Source organism: Lycium barbarum, chromosome 1 (genome assembly GCF_019175385.1).
Source record: "Lycium barbarum isolate Lr01 chromosome 1, ASM1917538v2, whole genome shotgun sequence".
Lineage (NCBI taxonomy): Eukaryota > Viridiplantae > Streptophyta > Magnoliopsida > Solanales > Solanaceae > Lycium > Lycium barbarum.
The window spans coordinates 156,427,270-156,451,275 of record NC_083337.1 but is presented as its reverse complement, the minus strand read 5'-3'; the positions used below and the strand labels follow the sequence as shown (position 1 = coordinate 156,451,275).

The 24,006-nt window shown below is 34.2% G+C and overlaps 1 protein-coding gene across 1 annotated transcript; it reads right to left on the bottom strand.

Annotated features, from left to right (window-relative positions):
• Positions 1–12,190: 12,190 nt before the first annotated feature.
• Positions 12,191–14,847, bottom strand: LOC132599181 (uncharacterized). The gene has a single exon (XM_060312437.1). It carries the CDS (start codon positions 13,941–13,943, stop codon positions 12,678–12,680), a length of 1,266 nt encoding a protein of 421 aa, XP_060168420.1. The 5' UTR covers positions 13,944–14,847; the 3' UTR covers positions 12,191–12,677.
• Between the last annotated feature and the right edge of the window lie 9,159 nt (positions 14,848–24,006).

Here is a 24,006-nt window from a genome sequence, read left to right as displayed (position 1 = left end):
GGAAGAGAACTCCTCTTATTTCTCTTTCTGTACGGAGATTTCGCAAAAGGAGAACTTCTCATGAAGCCTATCTCACTCTTTAATAATATTAATTAATGAAGATTTTGTTTAATTACTTAGTACCTATGTATTATTCAATTCCTTTATACTCCACTAATTAAGGGAGAAATGGTTACTTGGTCTTTTATAATTTATTTATTTTTAGTTTTATGACTCTTTTATAAGAAATTTTCATTTTTTACACATAAGAGATCTAAAAAAACACATAAAAGATCTAAAAAAGTCATATTCTTTTATTCAAATTGTAAGAGGCCAAGAGATCTTATTTCCTCACTAATTTGGTACTGTCTCACTCTTGAAGTATTGTGTGCGTGCGCGATAAATCACACAAACTGAAACTCTAAAGTAAAGGTTTTAAACAAAGGGTTTCGATTTTCAGGCTTTGAGATTAAAAATATGGAAAAGAGTCAAATATACTCATGTACTATCATAAAAGGATTAAATATATCCTTTGTTATACTTTTGGTCTAAATATATCCCTTCCGTTATACTTTCAGTTCAAATATACTCCTCCCATTATATTTTGACACAAATTTGCCCTTAGTTTTAACAGATGGACTCCTAGATCTCATGTAAAACATTTTCCTTCATAACGAACACAACCTAAGACTCTCGACATCTGATGTTTCCTCTCTCTCTATATATATGATGAACAACATGTTAGTGTCCATTTTTATCAAACTATTAGTTAATGTTATACGAGGAATTCAAAAGGTTGATGTTGAACCTTTTACCTAATGCAACTTTTGACTCCTTTTACCACTGCATTAAAAAAAATCTTCAGTTTGAAATGATTCAACAGTTTATATTTAAGTACAAAATCATTTTTACTTTATTTGTATTGTATAATTCTTTAACAACGACAATTTAACCAAATCCTTCTTTTTACGTATAGTTCCATCACTAGCTGGACATACCTAGCACTCTAAGTCGAGTCTGGGTTTCAATTAAACTTCTAACTTTTAAACGCGAAACATAAATTTATATGTAAAAAATTATTAATATTATAATAAATAGTATATATGAATTTATAACTTTAAAAATATAATAAGTTTAATGTTAAGAATCTTAAAATTGAACCCATAAAATTTAAATCATAAGCAGCGTTCACTAGCCAATAGCCATCAGTACGTATAAATAAAATAAAATCCATCCCAAAATTGATAAAAACGTGGATTGAGGACCCATTGCCGACACCATGGGAAAGGCTCTAATAATAATAGAGCCCCATCAGATTCCACGTATATCCTTCAAAACAGAGTACACACAAAAAATCTTAATTCTGGGCCCTGGCCTTGATTTTCCTCTCTCTTTTCTCCTTTTTCTTTTATGATTAGGAATCTTGGTCTGATTAGCTGACCCAATTAGCAAACCTAATTAAAGAACTTGGCCTACTGACGGAAAACAAAAACAAAAAAAAATTAGAGTTTGGCAGATTGGCAATGCTACTACGAAAATACTATAATTTTTTCTATGATTTTTACTTGTCTACTATATTAAAACTAAAGCTGCATGTTTATTTGTTACTATATTAAAAATAAATTATTACTTTTATATGTCTACTTTAACATATCAAGAGAAAAATATTATTTTCTTATCTTATCCTTAATATTAAATACTCATTTTCCTATGCTTTTTGAAATGCTGATACTCATGTGTATTATAATAAACTATATAGTTCATTTATTATTTCTTAGGAGAAGTATACATCCATTCCGAAAAAGTAAAAGTGAACAGGGAGGGTAATTTGCACTCAATGTTCACATTGAATAAAAGAATTCATACTATTAAAAAAAAAAAAGGAACGCAAAATATCTTCTTATATAATTTTTGTCATTTAATTAGAATAATTAATTAATATATATCTCCACTTAAATTTGTCTTTTAAGTTTAAAAAGGCCACTGATATTTATGTTATCCTATATCGAGGTACAAATCTTAACAGAGAGTCAAACCGCCCAACCACACATATTTTAAAGTGATGCCATTTTCTTCTTTGTTTCCCACTGAAAACATGACACTTGTTAAATTAAAAGAAGTCAAAGACCAGTGGACAATACAACGTACCAATCAATCAGAGAGCAAAGTCCAATAACACAACACAAGTGCCGCGTGGCACTAAAATATCTCTTACACAAGCACTGTTACCCGTCGGTGAATAAGTTTTGGTTTGGAGTGATAAAAAATATCCTAAGAGAGGTAAATTTTGTTTCCATACTTTACAGAAGAAGATTCAAACTTAAAACATTAATAATCATCCGTATTATATCATAGGAGTATATAATATCTCCTAAGTATCACTAATTACACTGCTTTTGTGAAACCCCACATCAAGAGTGGAAGAAACACATCACTATATTTACTCCTTTATTGGTAACCAGTCACTTGTCACTTGCCAGTCTCTTCATACCAAGAGCACTATAAACCCTTTTGCTTTTACTTCCAAGCAAACATTAGTTCATTGTAGAAGGAGAAAATTCAAACTAAAAGAAAGAACATGGGAGGAAAGAGTGCAGGATCAAATTCAGGGAGAGATAAGGATGATTTGTGGCAAAAAATGGTGTTTCCTGTTAGACGTGTTTGGGGTGCTGTTTCTGGTCGTGCCAAGCCTAATAAGAATGGTAAAAACCTACTCGCACTCACTCTTTCTTTCTAATTCTTCACTTGATGCTGAAATTCTTTATAATGAACATGTGGGAACTACATATGCATGAACTAGTTTTTTAACTTCTTCCTCCCCATGTTTTTTCTTCTTGGTTCTGCACTAGCATCTAAGTAGTAGTTCAAGCTTTTCTTTAGCAGATCCTTAACTGTCCCAGCATATTAACAATATGAATTTGAAAAAATAAATAAAAATCTAAAACAAAGAACAAACAAGAAACTTAAGTTTCAAATGGTCTGAAGTTATTCTGTTCATATTAGCGGTTCCTTAAATGAAAAATTGTGAATCAGGCAGATTGGATTTCTTTTTTTTTGAGTAAACCCTTTTTTGGTTTCTCATTTCTTCCATAACGGGAAGGGGGAAGGGAAGACAATGTCATTATAGACCATCGGTAACTGTTACCTCCCACCAACAAAGTATCGGGTAAAACTCCATCTATCAAGGCTTTGACAAATGAAAAGAAATCAACTAATGTTTTTGACTCCGCTTGATATGAACCTGAGGACTCAGGGGTCTTAACTACTTTAAATCCTTTAATAACGTAGTTAGACAGACCTTTATTTTTTCCTTGAAAATAATAATTTTGATAGTATACCCACTTAGTCACTAGTGAGCTTTCGCCCTAGACAAATTAAAATGGCAGGATATCTTTTAGGATTCCATTAGTGGTTTCTTGCGTCCATTTTGTTTCATTCGGAGTCATTCGTTGAGTGATTTTTAATTAAATGTTTAAGCCAACAAGAACGGCCAACTTGTTAGTAACATAATTTGCTACCAATCAATTCATGATGGCTTTGTTTTCTAATCAATAATCTATTTTACTATTGCCACCCATTAATAATGCACTAATATTCTCAAACCATTCAACTACTGGAAAATTAACATAGCACCCTCACTTTCTGCCAAGGGTCCATATATATAACTCGGCTCCGTCAAAATTTAAGTGTCATACTTTAATTTTTAGTTTGTAATGTCATACTTCCTTATTTACAAACAATTTAACTTTACAGGGATTATTTGTAGCCACACAAATGTTTATCGTTGATTTCAGACGGCAAATTTCAAGAGTCTCTTTCTCTTTGTTAAACTCTGTGCCTAGCCAAACACCCCAACATAAATTGGGACGGAGGATTATGAGTGATCACTACGCTAGGATAAAAGAGAAACTGTTAAATTCATAAATCTCTTAGCACTTGAAAAAATGGAAACTGGATAGTCAATGAGATGAGTAAAAACAGACAGTAGCTTTATGGATCACTTACAAGTTTGTATATTGGGTTTTGTTTCCTTCAGGTGCTGGACTATCGAACCTTCAAGGTGATATACAGTCGTGTGGATATGAGGATGTACAGGTGATGTGGGAAATGCTTGCAGGAACGGAGTCAGAGTTGACATCTCGGCACATTAAGCATAAGACGCCTACCGTTGTTTAGGAATTTTGTATGGTTCAACCATAGTGCTAAATCATCCTCCTCTCCGGATCACACCCATTAAGATGGTATGCCGCACTGCATCAATAAGAGTATCTGAAGGGTGAAGAGATGTATGCCACTGGGTAGATATTTTCATAATATGGTACGAAGTGTCTGCTGTATTCCGTATCTGCATATGAAGTATGTTTATCAATATCGGGACTGTCATGAGGACAGTATCAGTTGTAATTATACCATCATCCTGATGATTTATGAAAAACCGGCACTAAATAGAAAGAGCTCAATTTTCCTACTTCCTTTGCTTAAGTCTGAAATACAGAAAAAAAAAATACTACAAAGATGTAACTCATACCCGTTGTGGTGGCCATATCGACGCAACTCTAATAAATTGGAGGCAGTGTTATCAAAATAGGCCCATCCATAAGGTGACATCTGAAAAAATAATCAAATCATATTCCTCAGATGGACCAAAAATAACATAATTTTTTGTATGAAGCGCTAGGCATTGATGTGCTGCAATTCACCACTGGAAGGTCGATTATAGTGTATGGAGCATGGCTGCCCCCTTTATTGATGTGGCCAGCATGGTGCAACAATTGTGTGTAACTTATAATTTAAAATAACCCTGTTATGTAAACAAAGGAAAAGAAAAACTGTAAGGAGCTATATATCCTTGTCTTTTGTGAGCTTGGTGAATAGATAAAACGGAAAAAGGCCAAATATACTCTTGTACTATTGTAAAAGGGCTAAATATACCTTTCATTATACTTTGGGTCATAATATATCCCTGTTATTATACTACTATTAGCTCAAATATAGCCTTCTTCCGGTAAAGTTGTCTACTTTGGACATCTTATCGTACATGACAGTGACATATGATGAGGTGGATGCCACGTGGTATTGCCACCTCATCAACCCCTAACCCATTTTACTCCTCCCCTCATCCACCTCTACAATTTTCACCCCTCCATCACCATTGCCACCATTATTGTTACAGCTCAAGATGAAAATTGCCCTTCCAATTCTCTCTATTTGGGTATTTAAGAAGACAATCACACTATATAGATATAAATATAATAAGATCAAATTATTTTGTGACTTTGATGAACTTCAGCTTCTTCTGCAAATAAACTCAATTCAGAATGTTATACCATCCTCAACCCCAACAGAGTTTTATTATTGGCAATTAAATGACATTATGAGCTTAGACCGTGCTTAAACCTTTTAACATAAGATTGCCTAGTGAAGTATTTCACTATTTCATTGTGCAAAAGGTTACATCTTTTTTGGTAATAAAGGACACTTCGAGTGGGTAAATTTACCTGTCATCGGAAATTAATTAGTTGACTATAATTGGGGCCAAGTTAGTATCGATAACAGTGAGGTAGATAGGCCATGAATGATGAAACAACAAAGAAATTCACTAACTGGCACAAGTTTTGCATTGCATTCTTGAAGACTTTGAATAATCTATGGACTTTTTCCCACACTGAAAAGGTGGCAGGACAAAAGGCAGATGTTTATAAAGGAATTGGAAGGGCAATTTTCAACTTGAGCTATAACAATAATGGTGGCAATGGTGGTGGAGGGGTGGAAATTTTAGAGGTGAATAAGGGGAGGAGTAAAATGGGTTAGGGATTGATGAGGTGGCAATGCCACGTGGCATCCACCTCATCATATGTCACTGCCACGTAGGATAAGATGTCCAAAGTGGACAACTTTAACGGAAGAAAGGCATATTTGAGCCAATAGTATAACAACAGGAGTATATTATGACCCAAAGTATAACATATATTTAGCCCTTTTCCAATAGTACAGGAGTATATTTAGCCCTTTACCGAAGATAAAAATGCCAAAACCTACATCACTTGTAGTAGTCTTATCACTCGAGACACAAATGTTGATAAACTGAATGATGCCATGTCCAATGTTCAAACCACAGAAAAAGAATAAAAGAGAAGAATTCCCATTCATATTTCATCATAATGCTCTCACACACCTTTGTAAAACGAATGCAATTACAGAAGGTTGATTCGGCCTCTGGAGCATGCATTTGACCAAAAGCTCTAGTAGGCATTTGGACACAAAAACTGTGATATTTTGAAGGGAAAAAAAAAAGTTAGAAAGGGTATTTCGAAGTTAAAGTTGTTTTTTAACATGCATTTAACTTGGAAAAAAAATGTTTTGTGAGTGAAAAAAAAATGTCACTTGAAAAACCGGTCAAAACCAGTTTCTCAAACTTGAAACTCATCCTCAATTATTTTATTTTTTTCCAAAAAATCAGTCTGATGTATAACCTAACGCAGTTTTGAAATTCTTTTGTGAGAAAAAAAAAAAAAAAAAAAAAAAGGAAAAACATTTCATGTACAACGGGTCATTAATATCCATCAGAGGACTGAAGGTGAATGCAAAACAAAAGGTTGATTCAGCTTCTGTATGCATTCATCCGAAAATTTAGCATCCATCAGCACGATGAAGTTACGAAGAACTTCAAAACTCCAAATACTTTCTTTTTCCAAATTCACACAGAGTACTTTAGAGATGCTACAGGAAAAAACATGCGGGGCCTTGGCACCGGATAATGAAGCTCAGGGTTAGCAACTAATATAAAACATTCAGCTATTAAAAATTCTAGTGTAGCTCCATTAATTAGCAATTTGGTTGCAGCATGATACCACAGAAGTGTTACTTAATGTAGTCTGCATTATTTCACATGCGTTTCTAAAATGATACTCCCCATCTCAATTTATGTGGCACTGTTTGACTGATCAGGGAACTTAAGAAAGAAAGAAATACTGTTAAAACGTGTGGTCTAAAATTATAGAAATATGACATTTTTGTTGGGACAGACTAAAACATAAGTATACCACATAAATTAGGATAGAGGGTGTAGATAATTTGAAGAACAGGATATTAAAGTAATATTATCTAATCATTCAGTCACTTTGAGAAAATCTAGCAATAAAAGAGGAAAGTAGTAACAATCAAGGGCTCGGAGTTTGACCAAAATTATCTAAGCATTTAATCACATAAGATCTCACAACTGCAAGTAAGGAAAACATAAACTGGACTAATAAGATAAGTTTTGGCCAATAGAGAAGGCCTGAAAGTATCGAAACAACTCAAACAAACCTAGATCCCTGCTGGTGATTAAACATAGGCAATTACGGTACCTTTAGGACCAAAAATTTTGTAGTGCCTTTCTACATGCTCCAGTAGTCCAGTGCTGATCAAGTAAAGTAGATGCTAAAGCAGCATATAACTTGGCAAAGAAAGATTGCTGCAGGGCTCCAATTGTGCTTTTCCTCCATTCAAATGTTGATCGTTCTATGTTGGTTTTTGTTTAGTTTCTGGAACGGTTTTGGCATAAGTTGAGTTTGGTTTAAGTCTTGGAAAGCAGTTGTTCAAACTGTTTTGGGATAAGTCTTTAACTTGAAGGAGGGAATTGTGTTTGGTTCACATAAGACCAATGTAGTCTAAAACCTAGATATGGCCAGGCTAGTGTTTTGGAAAAGATTTGTGAGAAATATTCTTCCAAGACCGAGCCATTTCTGAAGAGTTTCCAAAACCTAATTTAATCAAAATTTAGCTGATTTAAAAAATAAAAGCAACCGCATCAAGAGAAAAAAGCAGATGATCAAGGTAAACCAATCACCTGTGCTAGTAAACTTCCCTGGGTTTCATGCAAAACTCAGATCCAGAAAAGCAAGAGGGAGCAGATTTGGATGCACTCCAGAAAACCATTTCAACTTCATTCTTACCACCTATCTCCCATTTTGCAATCTGTTAGGTCCCACTAACCATGTTTAGACGCTGATAAAGCATATTTTACAATTCAGCAAAACTGTTCAAACATCACAAGGGATCCACATAAGATTCAGAAATTGCTGCATAACTTTAAAGATGTAAACCATGCAACAAGTATCAAAGAGGGCTCTGCCCTGTCACGGTTGAAACTTGATACCAGTTTCATGGCCATGCTGTATAGTTTGCATATTTATGTGCTCCTTTGCACGTAGCAGTGGAAGAGAAGGGTACTCTACTTGCTACACTTCATCTCTAATTCTCTTCACCCATTTCATGTTACCATCCAACATAATTACATAATCCAAGCCACAATCAACTAAAAAGTTGATTCCTTTTAATTCAAAGCATTATTCTGATGGGCTGTGCACATAAATGAGGCTGAAACAGTTCTACAAACATTAGAATCCCTACAAGATAAGACGGGGCACACTTTTGTTGTTTGTTCTATTGCTACATTGTACAGTCCCAATAAAATTTCCTTTGTGTTATTCTTATTTATAAGAGTACTCCACCTTCTAAAAACACATGAATTTTAACTCTGCGAAATGTAATACTAAAGTGTTCATAGTATTTTAAAATTGGAAATGCAAGACTGAGCAATGCTGGAATCAATAGAAGGATGGTTTTACTAAAAGCAAGATTGATCCTGTGCCTCTTCCACTAGGCTGCAATAGTAGCAAATATTTCTCTGCATTACATGCAAAAAGGCAAACCATGTGTACAAAAAAAGATTAAGCAAGGCAACACAAGTAGTAAAATGGCATGACACGATGCAAACCTTTTTTCTTTTTTTTATTCTTCTTTTTGATAAATTGCAACACCTTTTTCTAATTATGTGTCGTAGACTGAATCACTTACCGAGGAACAAGAATAACCTATAGAGGAGGAAAGTTGGGTTTCCTTTACATATATTCTCCAGAAAACATCGGAAAATACGGACTGGGCAACAATTACTTTTCTATTGACTTACATTAGCAAAACGACAGTTTGGTAAAATCATCAGAAATGTGTAGGACAAACATCCGTTATGTCCAGATTCTGTTGATTATCTACAGAAATGACCTCAGAGTGCCTGGAAGGAACTTTATGCTCAATCTTTCTCCATTTCCTCCATGTGTCTGGAAGGAACTATCATGCTTAATGAGACAACTAGTTGTCTCTCCATTTCCTCCATGTAGGATGCATGCTGTAAATTGAAATACTAAACCAATAAAGGAGGCATCTAATTTGAGAAGTAGATGACAAGGAAGACAAACCTCAGCAGGAATATCATCTCTAAAAAAAATCTGTAAAGAAGATTAATTACTTTTTTTGTCTGTCATATATTTTAATTAGATTGATTTTGTATATGTTACATAGCCAATAAATATCCATGCACTTGGCCCATTGGACACTCTTAATACTTTTACGCTAATGTTGTCCCAAATGCAACTTGTTCCTTTCCAGGCTGCAGACCTCCATTGAATCAATAAAAGGATTCGAGCAGGCACCCTAGAGAAAATTAAAGAAGAATCTTAAAGTACTTACTGCTGCACCCATTCTTGGAGATAGACGTAAAAACTTATAGATATTGCAGGATGCACGTGATTCCACACTTTCTCGCCCTCAAAGATAAGCAGCCAACGTGAAATGTCTAGCAAACTTCTCTTTGCCTAACAGCTTCCTCCCACCACCCCACCTCACTCTCGGAAAGAGAAACCCCTAGCCTCTTGTTCCCTTCAAAGGTTGGTTAGAGGGTAGAGATAACTAGACATAACCCAATAATTATGAGCTTGAAACCGAACCAAAGCGAAATGAAATTGAACAGACGGTCAAGGTTGGTGAAGCCTCTACTCTCAGGGAACGATTTTTTGCCATGTTGTGATGGCTACAAGCCTCAACAGGCCCTTTAGGAATAACCTTTACATTAGACGCATCACTCACATCCAAATAAAAACAGAAATCAATGCAGAATAGAGTCTAAACTTCTAAACTTCATTTGCAGAATAAAATACCTATCTTATAATGCAAAAAAGCACAAGATTCTCTCCAAACTCAAACGACATGCCTAACTTCTCTTCACAAGATTCCACCTGAATGGATCCTCTAACTCCCCAAACTCTGCATCAATCAGCTGCAGAAACCAGTACAAACACTAGATCAACTATTAAACAGAATATAACAGCATTAGTTCCTAAAAAAAATTGTCGCCTCTACTTCTTTGTCCCTGATCCTTAATAACCCAACTGGCCTCGTGTCAACCTTAGAAATGTCAACAGAGAATCTTAGATATCCAACTAGCACATCTGTTAAAAGTTGATCCAAGTTACTTCTGCTTAAAGAACTTTGTTTCAGTATTCACAGGGTCACAAAGTTGTGCATCATATTCTGAATACACAAAAACACACACACAAATGGTATCTGACAATATAGCTTAACAGGTCAATGGAAACATTTTAGTTTACTATGTGTCAATATGATTCTAGGGGCAAAAGCCTACTTGTTTTTTATTACCTTAGTGAAAATACCACACACGTTCATACATTATATTTGCTGACTTCTCCATTTCTGTAAGCGGCATTCTATGAAGCTAATACAAGTATAAAGTATTAATATATTTCCGCGTCCTTTGTTTATTAATAACTCATGTTATAAATTGCCATTTGTGATGGTGCATATATGGCATGTGCTATTTATTTTCTTTTCTTTTAGGAAGATAAATGCTAATTATATACTTATATTCCTGCAACTTGAAAAAAGAAATCCTTCACTGGCGAATTGACAGAAGAAAAAATAGCAAAAATGGTTGATCGTTGGCAGGCCATGTAGTGAACTTACTGGTGTCCAGATTCTGTACAGCTCAGAAACACGGCTATCAAAGTAGTAGGCCTGCCTGTATTTGGAGAAGTACATAAGAGATAATGAATGGACGCTACACATAAAGACCAAGAACTAAGAAAAAGGAAACAAATGCTCACACACACACTATGCACATACGATGCATACATACATATGTTGTGTGTGTGTGTGTGTGTGTGTGTGTAAAAAAAATAATTACTTAAGTTTCCAGAAAGGTTATGCATTAGTTCAATTCAGGTTTCAGAGCAAAGATATATAAAAGCAGTGAGAAGTTAAAAGATAAAATGTTCTTCTGACCTTCGCACTTTCTGGTAGGTATACTTGTTCTCTATGACCAGCAACAATTTCACAGTCCAGAAAGAGGAGCTAATATCGCCTTCATTTCCAACCTTTATTCTGTTTTCACAAGAAGTTATTTGTTTACTTGCCTATCAATTTTTCTTTTTACCCGCATTTGGTCAACCTATCACTGCCACCTATGCTTTTCCATAGTATTCAGTACATCCTTCAATTCAGAATATGATTTCAACTTGTCATTAAGACCAGCTCCCCATTGAGATTATCTGACTACACGGACCGCATTGAATAAAGAATAATGGTAGATCTTTGAGGGTTAAATACATCGAGACAAAAAACTAAATATGTGGTTAAAGAAATATATAAGCTGAGGCCATCATAACCTAAAGCAACAGCTAACTCTGTCATTCACGCTACACTTCTAAGTCTCAATTCTAAAGCATACAAATCCAACCTTAATACTATGTGAATTTAGTCTAATATAACTCCTGTGAGACTGGAAACTTCCAAAATTTTGGTGAGAAAGAACAAGAATAATACAACACAGCAATGTAATACAAGAACATGAACTGAAATACAAAATCTTTTAGGAAATGGACAAATATGGAATCTGGAATGTCTTAAAGCCAGTACCTAAGTTATTATACAGTTACCAGTTAGCAGTAAGATAGGTTTGAATCTCATTGAAGTACACAACGAGCCTGTTCCTCGCACCGACTATGACAAACAGAGTTCTGTGGTACAAAGCTATCTTCAATATTGATTATGCAAATATATTGCAGCTGACAGCTTCACATGCACGGTGCTTTACATAAATCCCACAATTTATAAGCAAATTAAAAGATCGGATAGTTGGTGCTTCTAGCAAATCAGGAAGAACAAAGAAGTTAATGAAGTCAAACAGAAAGTCAAGTGAGATTGAGAGGTATTCCAGCTTTTATGACCCTGTTGCAGAGGCTCAAACAATAAAATTCTAGTACTTTGGTGTAACTAAAAATGTTAGAGGATATACACAAGAATCAGCCATAAAAATATGAACTTCAATTCCAGAAAAAAAAAAAGTTATAAGCTCAATTAAGCTACTGGAAAAATGTATTGTTAATGTTGAGGTTCCAATCAATTATGATGTTGAAGATACATACACATTCAGCTAGTGCATCATTCAGTTTCACCTTTCAGCTGAAGTACTAGGCTACACATTTATTCCTGCAAAACTGTTCTAAATTTGCTCATTGACCGTAAATTACAGGAGTATGAAGATATCCAGAGAGAATTATGCTAATGATACAACAGTGCAACCAACAGGGGCATTCGTTTTTCAAGTCCCTTTCAGTGGTTGCTAATGAATGGGGTGCCTCTGGCCAAAATTAAGGCCCTGCAGCAGGTCAAACAAGGATTTCTGGATCTTGTCCTTATCACCTTGAACGAGACATAGTTTGACCTCAACAGCTGTTTACTGGATCAGAAGGCCGTAATGAAAACTGTAGCAGAGTGACTGCACAAAACTTGAAAAGAACTGTGCGCTCTGATCCAGTTGGGAACTGGTACAAGCTTGACCTGAAGACAGCAAAATGCACGTCTTATTCCTCAACTGCATGTGTACATACTTTCTCCAACAGCAGTGGCCAGTCTTCACCAAGTTGCTGGGGGTTCAGCTCCATGGCAATCCTAAAATCTTGCAATGACACCAGGTTACCAGGAGCATGTTCGTGCACAGCTTCTGACGATCTACCACCATTCATCTGTAAATGATAACCTGGTCTGAGACCATTAACGAGCTTCATATAAGTCTCCTGCTTCTTGGTGTTGTTTGTTGTAGGCTCATGACCGGACCTTGCTCCCACAAGTTGAAGACAAGATTTGACTAAACCTTTTAAGTATGAATCCAAACCATTGTTCAACAGATTCGCACAATCTGTGGCCACCGCATCAAGGCCCTGTTCTGCAGCAATCTGCTCCATGCGTTCTCTCAGAGTTGCACTATCCAACAAAGCACCAAAACTAGAAGAGCTAACACATCTACTAGTTGTTGCTAAAGGTACTGGTCTACGCGCTCCACCTACACTAACAGGGCAAAAAGGAACCCCAAAGGGAGCTTGGAGTTGACTCCTAGCATGCATCTCTTTTCCGTCATCTCTAGATTTGTCTTTTTTGTTCTGCAAAGATACTGAATTTTCCAGTGATCTCTTCATAACAGAAAATTTCGCGGTTTCTTGACTGAATCCCTGCCTTTCATCATCTGTTTGCTGCATGATTCCTTGATGATGCTGCACAGTCCCCTTGCCATTAGGTGGATTCAAATTCCCATTTTCCTTAATAATTTCAAAGTCACTCGATTCCATCGTCGTTGTTTGTTGAAAAGCAAAACTAGTCTTCCCATTTTGTCCAAGCACACTACGACGATCCCCAGCCCTACGATCACGAAATCCTGTCCTGGCTTTCTTAGGAGATAATGGCAACACGTCACCATTGGATAAACCCGGTTGACCTGAAGCCTGGTTTGCGGAAACATGCACTCCATTTTGGTCATAAGCATCATCTAAAGGCTCTTTACTGCCAACCGCTACACCAGGCTTCACAATACCACCTTCATTAATTGGTGGAGGAACTTTCGCACTACAGGCGTTTCTCAGAATAGAACGAATGAACTGATTATGCAACGGAATATTTTCTCTCCCCAAGATCCTAAAACAAAGCTTATCGAACTCAACCTTACTTATCTTCAAGCTCAATAACCTACTTAAGTAATGAAAATACTGCTTTGACCCCTCTGGTCCAAGTTTCTTCACTATCTGAGCTTTCAATTCAGATAGATTAATCCGGGAATGCTGATGTGGCGGTTGCATCTCCGTCAATACATATATTCCACCAACAACAAGCCAAAAGATTCAATCTTTCCACTGCTCAAACAAACAGAGGCCAATAATACTCACCACTAAATTAGGGTTTTCCCATAATTCCACAAAAAAACAACATTAAATCCCTCTACAACCAATCCCAGCATTTCCAAATCAAAACCCATCTCAAACCCTCTAACTTTTAACAGTATAAGGATAAGAGGGGTTGATTCCCAAATCAGAGATCCAAATTTTCAACTAACTCTCCCTCCAAAACTCCCAATCCTAAAAAAAAATTAAATTCCAAAATTTCAAGAAACCTCCAACCCAACATCCAAAATCAAAACTTTAACTCACCCAAACCCTCCATTTCCACCAAATTACAAATACCACCCTGTAATTCCAAGTAAACCCTCAACTTCAATCCCAATTCAATAACTTCAAATTCCCTAAAAAATACCCAAAATGCCACCTTTTTCTAAAACACAAAACTTGAAGTTACCCACTTTAACTTCAAATTTATTCTGTAGAAAATTGGGCTGAAAGAACAAAGATTTAGCTTACCTTAAACACAACGAACTAAATTGGGCTGACCTTATTGAGCTTCCAAAATTCAAGATTCACAAAAAAACAAATGTTTTTTGCCACCCTTTATTTGTTCATTGAAACAAATATAGCTTCTTCTTCCATTGCTCTTACAACATTGTTTCCAATTTGGATTTTGCCTTTGCTTTGTTAATTGCAAAATTTCACAATTTGAATCAAAATTGGAAGACCCACTTTGCTTGTTTATTTCTCTGATCGATATATACTGGCCTTCTTCTTTTCTCTCTCTTCTTCTTCTTTTCTCTTTGAATCGGACTCTTTTTTCGTTTTTGTGTCTGATTAGAATAGACTTAATGTTTTATTTTTATTTTTTATAATTGTAGTATTTCTTTTCTAAATTATATACTGATATATTTTCTCCTCTTCCTTGCATATAAAAGAAAAGAGTTAGGGGTCGATTGGTGGATATTTAGAGTTACGCAGGTATTAGTAATATATGTATAAGTTATAAGTAGGCATTTGGACAAGTGATTTCATCTCATGAGATGAAATCCCAAATCATCCAAAAAGGCACGATTTGAGATTTGAAATCATGATTTCAAAAAATATAAATATAAAATTTGATCCATGCGTTTATATTTTGTAAAAAAAAAAAGACTCATAAGTTGGTAGATATATTTACCAATCATGTTACGAATCATTTGTATTAAATATTAATCTGCAAGTTGATTTAGAAAGGTCTTCTAGTAGCGTATTAACTTTATTATGAACTATGATTTACTCATTTAGTAAGATTGTATAAGAATTGGAATTTTTTTTATAATTTTCACAACTTGTCGGATTTTTATGTCTATTAGAAAATATACAAGTTAAGAAATTCAAATTGCATGTCCAAACATGATTTCACCTCATGCCCAAACGGCTCCTAAAAGAATTTATGTATTATCTTATGTGGTTAGTTATGCAGTGTTTAGTTTTTTATGTACTCTCTCCATCTCATTTGATATGAGGGTGTTTGACTGGGTACCAAATTTAAGAAATAAATTAAGACTTTTGAAACTTTAATCTAAGATATATCATAGTAAAGGTAAATTTAAAGTTAAACTTTTACTAAATATAAAAAGGTGTCATTCTTTTTAAGACCTGAAAAAAAAAAGGTGTTACATACATTAGGACGGAGGGAGTCGTAATTATTTCAACTTTTGTCCTGTATAATGGCCAATTTTGACAAAAATTCTGGAGAATAGCTTCGAATGGTGTCCTTTCAACCGGCGATAATTTAATGAGTAAGAAGATTCTTCAATTCGATTTACAAGATTCTTCAATTCGGCCTATGGCATACCTCCAGGAGACAGAAACAATATTGCACTATCTAGTCTAGTGCAAGGCGACGAGACAGTTAAGGCTTAATTCATCTTTGGGTAGGCGACAATTTGGTCCATCACTTTTGAATTGGCTTAATTCGCTGATGGAAATTGTGACTCTCGATCAATTACATGAAGCCATTATATTCTTTGAGAACTTTGGAATGCTAAAAATAGTCTTGTGTGGCATGAAAAATCTCTGCGATCCGAAGTTGTTATTCAAAAAGCAGCCTAATTTTGGCAGAATTATAGTGATGGGAACTAGCTTTGCAATTAAATAGTTTCCTCCTGATGAGAATCCGTAAACGCAACATTGATGCTTCTTTTGATCTTGCTTTAGGAGTAGCAGGAGTCAATATGCTAGTCCGAGATTCTCATGGAAACTTCATAAGAGGCCGCTCTAGTCCATTAGATAAGCCACACGACTTACTCATAGCCGAGACTTTGGGTGTTTGAGAAGCACTAAGCTAGCTAAAGGATCACTTTACATTAACACGTATTATTGTGGAGAGTAACAACCTTTTGGTTAAACAAGCAATGGAGAAATCTTACGGTGACAACTCTTATTTGATGTTATTATTCATGATTGTAAAGCAATCATGTCTGATTTTATTTCTATTTCTTTGTCTTTTGTCAAGAGATTAGCGAACTAGTGTGCCCATCTATTAGCTCGGGCTTTGGGTTCTATGTCTGATGTTATTAGAGGCGGACCCAGGATTTTAAGATGATGGGACATTATTATCTTAACATAAACTCTAATAAAAATTTTAATGACGATTGAGGGATAATACTATGTCACACCAATCATTAATAGCGAAGCAGTGACGAAAATACTTGTATACAAGTCAAATATGTGTAATAAATAAAATTTAATACAGTGAAGCAATGAAAGAGATAGCTCAGTGGCTAAGGCTATGCAACATGTGGTGACAGTGCAGGTTCGAATCTGGGCGAGCTCATTTAACGCTTATTGTTTTCCTAAAAATAGGCTCCAAAAAATAATTAAAAGTGACATTTGGGTTCGATCGGTGGTGACATGTAAGGGAAGCAGTAGTTGCAACCAATATGCCCCAAAAACACTTTCGTTTGTTAGAGTGCACAATTAAATATATACTAATTTCTCAAGCTATATACACACATATATGCATAATTTTTTCCGAATGGTGGGAGTACATGTGCACTCTAACCTTTCCATGTAGGTCCGCTTCTGGATGTTATGAAGTGGGTACTAGATCCCCATCTTTGATTCATGATGTACTCAACTTTGATTAATAATTGATCACAATGCCTTATAAAAAAATTAAATTAAATATATCCCCTCATAAATTATACATATATTAGTTATGCGGGTCTCTAAATTGCAAACCAATCACGTAATAATTTTATCAATAAATAATTTACCTCCTAATCAACTACAAACGTGATATTACTTATGCAGGATTTAATACTTACATAACTCACCTCCGAACCACCTACAAAACGACCCCTTAATATTTTTTTTTTCCTTATAATTGCATTTTTTTTTCTTATTTTGTAGTGATATTTTTTCTCCTCTTCCTTGCATATAAAAGCTTTACATTATCCACCCTCTCACTGTGTCATGGTACGGTACGCGAATGGTTATTGGGTGTTTAGTGAGGCGTGCGCCTTGTAACAAACTATTGAGCGTGCGTGTACTAAGTTTTAAGGGATAATTTTAGCATTTAAATTTTGTTTTTGTTTAGTTTCTGAGAATTATAAGTATAAATTTGGGGAAAGTTTTGTGTTTAAACCAATTAAACTTTAAGAACATTTCTTAGAAATATTAGATTCAATGCCCTATAATAGTATCTTAATTTCTAAAAACATTAAGAAAATTATTAGAATCGCATGCGTAAAAATATACTATAAAAATTTTGCGCAACACATTAACTTACCAATTAAATTTGGGGGGAAAATTCAAAATTTTCCTTAAATTTTATGAATATCCATTCATGCCCGCATTTAAGATCGCTTTAAATAACCTTGTTATGAAAGTATCTTAATATCTAAACACATTAAGAAAATTATAGAATCGCATTCGTAACAACATACAATAAAAGTTTTGCGTAACTCATTATTTTACCAATTAGTTTTGTCACTCATTATTTTACTACAAAAGTTTTGCGTAATCATTCATGCCCGCCATTGAAAAGCCGCTTAAAAGTAAACTTGTTATGGAATTTATCATATACATGCCCTTCATTTTTAATGAAACTTCGATTAGCATATATCATTTATGTGCTAATCATATAAATTGACACGTAAGTGAGATTCATGGCTGACGTTAAAATGATTAAGGGTCTGAGTATATATAACACTAGTAAATTTACCCGCGCTTCGCATGGTTATAAAGACCTAACTAATATACTATTAATATAGGAATATCATAAATATATATTACTTGTGAAATCAAATATATTAGACTTCAAGTTTAATCAATTGATTATTATGATATATTTTTTATATTTTCTATCATTGGAAGCTTTTTTTATTTTTTATTACCCAACCCTTTACTTTTAGAACAAAATTGTCAATACTGAAAAATGGATTTCAAATATTGTTATTTTGCGCTGGAAAATACACGACAAACTGTTAAAAGATATAAAAAGGGATGAAGTTAACAATTACTAAATTCACAACAAGAAAAAGAAGGATGAAGCAAATATAATTCTGCCATAAATTAGAAACCATAATGGGATAAAGCCATCTTTGGTTTTTTCTTTCTTAGGTACTCTTCCCAACGACCCAACCCATTAAATTTTAAAAAAGTTGTCGAATGTCAAAACACGAAACTTAAATACAATATCTCAGGAAGTAATTTAAAAAAAGTTAAGCTACTAACGTTGTCTAATCTCAAAATATTTAATTTTGCATGAGAACATGGAAACTCTTGCGTTGTTCCTCGCTCATAATATCTAATACATTGGATAAGTATTATTTCTATGAAGCCTTTTCATATGCTTGCTTTATAGAGAAATAACACTAAAAGAAGACAGAAAGAGAAAATAATTGACTCTAAGATTTGCAAAAACCATCTTACGGATCAATTGGCATGTTCTCCTTATTTCTTTCTTTTTTTCTTTTACTTCATTTCTTTTCTCTTTACTTTTTTATTTCGTGGTAAATATGCGTCTTTTCCTTTATTTCTTTTTCTTTCTTTCTTTGTCTCCTTTCTTCCACCAATATTCTATTCAATCAAGAAAATACCTACATTTCTATAAAATTTCGTAATCATATTCTCTCTTGTCAGATGAATCTCCTTACCATTTTAATATGATCAATCCTTTTTTCTGTAAACAGTTAAGATTGATTGTGAAGGGGAAGAAGAGTGTCGTATAAATTACATTTCATCTTCAGCTTAAAACTACTAATTCCACCAATAAGGAAACTTAAATTATTATTATGATTATTATTAAAGGTAAAAGTTTATATAAATGAGATACAAAGTTTTATGTTAGCAACGAAATAATCATTCGAAGACCATTTCCTCTTGTCCTTGAAACACATTGTAAAACTTTGTGGTAAAGCCTTGATCTTGGAGGATACATATATACTTGTATTTGGAGAAATAAATAAATGAAAATACTAAAATAAGCAACAATAATTATATTTATAAAATATTCAAACTAAAACTAACTGAATGTTATACTTACGCTTACCAAAAGTCCAAAACTAACTGAATGCTATACTTGCACATAGCAAACTCATTTGACCATATCTCACGATGAGTCTTCCGCCATCATTAAACTTACTTCTTCGTTGATGAACTTATGTTTGCCTATTATGACACAAGAAGATTCTGAAGAATAGATGTCTGATCTTCACAAAAGTGGTGTCCATATTTGACTGTTGACACAATTGATGAAAAGAGATTTTTGGGTCTTCTTGTAGTGTCTGTTTAAAATTTGATATTAGCAGATGAAGATGCAGAGATTGCAAGGACTGCTGAGATGCCACAGGTTGGGGAGACCGTTTTAATGCATATGATTATGTTTAATTTATCGAGTTTGAATGTTGTTTGGTAACTTTAAGTCGTCAATTGGCAGGTTTCCAGTTGCGTAGCATCACCCTTTAAATGTTGCCGTTGTGTTATTAAGTCGCACCGGTTAACAAATGGGACGCGACTGTTAATTTTGTTACAGAACAAACCAATAGATGGCCTAAAAAGGGAAAAATGCAAAAAAACAGGTAAAAAGATAGATACCAATTTTGATTTGTGAGAGTGTCACGTCACATGGCCTATTTTCTTGCACTTATATATATATATATATATATATATATATATATATATATGTATGTATATGTATGTAGAGCTGTCAATATGGGCTTGGCCCGCGAGGCCGGCCCAACCCAACCTTTTATTTAAGTAGGGTTGGACTAAGATTTCTTTAGCCCATATAGGAGTGAGGCTCAAAAGCCCAGTCTCTCTTGGCCCGCCGGCCTCAAGGGTTGGGCTGAGGTCAGAAAAGAATAATAAATTAATTTATTTTTAAAAAAATATAAGGAAATTAAACAAAAAGATAAAAAGTAATGAGAAAAAAGAATGTACTTATTACTAAGTAGTAATTAGAAACTCGAGTAATACTTTTTAGTCTTAGAATTTATATTATGTTTAATTTCTTTTGAACGTGATTTGAACTAGTGATTAAAAATAATAATTTATATTTGTTCTCTTGAATTTTTTTCTTCTATGATATGGTTTTGTGCAAGAATGGTTGGTAGAAGATTCTATTTCATATTACAAAAGTTTCATACACAAATTGTACCAAAAATCACTTAAAAAATGTTATTTGGGAAGACGAAAAAAATTTAAAGGGCTAGCCCGTCCTAGCCCGCGGCCCGCTTAGGATTGAGTTGGGCTACCATTTTGCCGGTCCTTCAATTAAAAGGGTCAGACCGTCCTAGCTCATTTTATTCCTTGACCCTTTAGGGTTGAGTTGGCAAGCCCAGCCCATTTTGACACCTCAATATTATATATTTTTATATATATATATATATATTATTTTCCATGCCCATGAAACGAGAAATGGGGATGAAAAAGGGTGGCAGCAAACAGTGGGAGATAACAAGAATGAATGAATATTAAAGCAAGTTCTAGAGAGGAATGGCAATGACCTGTAAAAGCGAGGAGGTAAGGGAATGGGGTAAACAAAGAGAAGCGGGCATAAGCGGATTCAACATTTAAACATCGATTCGACTTTTTAGATTTTTAAAACTTAACTCATTGCACTTCTAATTATAAGTTAAATCTAACTTCTATTGAAATTTTTGTGAATTATTACATAATGGCTAATGCTCTGTATTGAAAATATTAAATTCGGATGAACTAATATTTTAACCCGCCCCGTTCCCAAGTGGAGAAGAGTGTGCCATTCCAAGTGAATAGTACAACGTTAAGCATTAATAGTAAGCTATCATAATAAACGCTTCTCTTAAAAAGATATTTTGAGTTAATATCAGTGATCCACATATCAAATAGAGAAAACAATAAGCTTGATCTTAGCCTAAAGGCCGATCGAGAAGGAACAATAAAGAGGCCGGTGGTCACCACTAGCAGAAGGAGAAATAGGGTGGGTGGCCGTCAATATTGGAGGTGGAAGGTAGAGTTGGATTCTTCAAATTTTCACACTACAATAATAATTTGCTTAGGCAACAAAATTAGGATAGGAAACATTTAAGCTTTCGAGAATTAAAACAATGTTATGAAGTTATTCCCCCGTCCCACTTTGTTTGACACTATTTGCCTATATATAGTTTGTTAAAAAAAGAAATTATATATTTTTGTATTTTTTTATGAGAAACCTTTATAATTACACAACTGTTATCACATTTTAAGATTACAAATTCAAAAGTGTTATAGCCACAAATGTTATATCATACTTAGGATCAAAAGTTTCAAAAAACTTTATTTCTTTCTCAATGAAATTTTGTGCCAAATTAAAGTATGCGAAACAAATTAAAATAGGGTGAGTACTAATTAACAATTTCGCGTGGATGCATTTTGTAAGCTTGTCCTCTCAATTTACTTTTTTTCTTCTCAAGTTATATTTGGTTTAGTACAGTGTTATATTCTGTTCTTTTTAGTTTTTGCATATTTTCCTCATATTATCTCTCTGGCTTAGTGAATGTGTCTGTTTTAAATGTTTGCCTCATTATCGGAAAAGATAAACACCAAGTGCCATTATGATATCGTAAGCATTATATCCAAAGCAGGTCCAGTCAGACTTCTTGCAATAAGCAGTTTACTACCGCATCTACGTGGAGCCAAGGCGTTAACTAGGATTAATATTGGATTAATTTTTATTTTATATGTATTAATGTGTACACTAAATGTCAAACCCTTTTAATACAAATAAAAAGCTTAGATAAGGTAAAGGAGGTTCAACTCTTCAGAAGACACTCAAGTTTGAGTTTGACTGATAACAATTTCTTTAATTTTTGAACCCCTCGACAAAAATCTTGCCGCCGCCATTTACACTGTGATCCATAGATATATGAATTACAAATGGAAAGATAAACACCAAAAGTGAACCTAAACCGCAGGGCAAAACGAGAGGCATAAATTTAGAGCGGTGCTGTAAAAAATGAAAGTTAGATTCAATTACTTTGACTTTTCATGTCGTGCTGCTGAGGAGTTACAAAAGGTACTACTCAATAATTATAGTCATTAGTCAGGTCATTGGGTCACTGTTGTATAATACATTTATTTTTCGTTTTCATTATTATGTGTGGTAGTTGTGTTATTATTTTAAAAGAAATCATAAATTTTCTTGTGCTATAATTTTTCTTATAAGCTTAAGTGAAACATATAATTAGTGAAAATTCTTAATAGTTAACCGCAATTGGTCTGGGATTGAGGTACTGATATTTAATTTAGTTTTTTTTTTTTTCTCATATAGATATCATTGTACTGGGAATATACCACTTTTTCTTAATCAATTATGTATACGAAATTAGGATGGACTGGCCAAAGTGGTAGGACATTGAAGATAGCAAATAGCACAAAAGCCTTCTATGCGATGATCTTGTCTATTTTTGTGCTTGCTGAGTATCCACCACTGAGAGCTCTTCATATATTGGAGTCCGCAACTTAAATGACTCAAAAAGTGAATTTGTGAACATAAATAACGATAAAAAAAAGTGACAAAAGTGTCTTTTGCGCATTAATTAATGCGCAATAGGGCTTAATCGTGGTGATCACCGTTAAGTCCTACTGCACACTAAATTAGTGCGCAAAAGGGATTTTTTTCATTTTCACAACACTTCGTGTAATTTCACGTTTTTTTCATACTTTGACCAAATATTAGTCATGTTTCAAAATGCCGGAATATCAATATTTATATAGAACCTAATATCTTTTTGTGCGAACAATAATGCAGGCTCAATACATCAAGTATACCTAAATGTTTGGATCGTCGTTTTAGAGGTTGTAAGTGCTCTGAAGTAAGTTTTGTTTGTTTGGAAACTTGTTATCTTTAGGTTTAAGTGTTTTATTTTATAAGGTTTTGATTTAAGCGTTTTATTATTTAGTCAAGCCATTACTTTATTTCGAATATGCCGAGATTTTTTTCATAATTTATTTAGGACGTCGCACGATTTATTAGTAAACGATAATAAAGACTAAGATAACTAATTATAATTAAGAAAATAATACCAATAAAAATATAATATTAACAGAAAATGTACAATTTATTTATATATACACAATCTCCATCCCCCTTCTTCTTTAGGTCCTACATGTGAGAGCCTTTAGAGTAATCCTAGGCCTAAGAAGATCCCCACTACCCCCATCACCCTCACCATCATCTCTATCCCTATTCTTCCTCTTAATAATAGGATGCTCTATGTCATGATCATCCTTCCTTCCCTTCCTTGCGCCCTTGACAATAACATGCTTCTTATGGGGCACGAGGGGGGTTTTGTATGGTCAGAACCTCATCAGCATCAGGAGATGGGTCAATCTCAGCAGGAGATGGGCCCACAGGCGCAGAAAAGTGAACCTAAAATAACATATAAACAATTTAGTTTGGATTTATTCTAAACTAAACCTGAAATAATATATAAACAATTAAAAATGATGAACCTAATTATAAATTAGATTTAATTAATATATTATCTTTTTGTAAAAAATCAAACCTGTG